The sequence below is a fragment of the Antrostomus carolinensis genome, unplaced genomic scaffold (assembly GCF_000700745.2).
Source record: "Antrostomus carolinensis isolate BGI_N321 unplaced genomic scaffold, ASM70074v2 scaffold33001, whole genome shotgun sequence".
Taxonomy (NCBI): Eukaryota; Metazoa; Chordata; class Aves; order Caprimulgiformes; family Caprimulgidae; genus Antrostomus; species Antrostomus carolinensis.
Genome location: NW_010292520.1, coordinates 1 through 286, shown reverse-complemented (window position 1 = coordinate 286; position 286 = coordinate 1). Strand labels below are relative to the sequence as shown.

The 286-nt window shown below is 65.0% G+C and overlaps 1 protein-coding gene across 1 annotated transcript in view; it reads left to right on the top strand.

The window, feature by feature from the left end:
• The window catches only part of LOC104531946 (fibroblast growth factor receptor 4-like), a gene marked incomplete at its 3' end in the record, with an annotated part of 2,894 nt that extends 2,614 nt beyond the window's left edge, over positions 1 to 280 (top strand). Inside the window, 1 exon segment of the mRNA XM_010177001.2 lies at positions 176 to 280. Coding sequence (XP_010175303.2) covers positions 176 to 280 — 105 coding nt within the window.
• Between the last annotated feature and the right edge of the window lie 6 nt (positions 281 to 286).

The following is a 286-nucleotide window of genomic DNA, read 5'->3' as shown; positions in this document are numbered from 1 at the left end:
AGGGGACATGATCATTTGGGTGGGGGGAGTCCCCAGCCGTCACCAGACACTTCAGCAGCGCTGTACCCCAGGGTGCTGGGACTCGGACTGGAGAGGGGCAGCTATGCCACTTCTGCCCCTCGGGGTCTGGCCACGCGGTGATGGAGAGTGGGGCCATCCCTGCTGTCCTTCACGGTTCTGCCTGTCCCTGCCAGGCTGGTGCTGGGCAAGCCCCTGGGGGAAGGCTGCTTTGGCCAGGTGGTGCGGGCAGAGGCTTATGGCATTGACAGAGACCGGCCAGACAGAG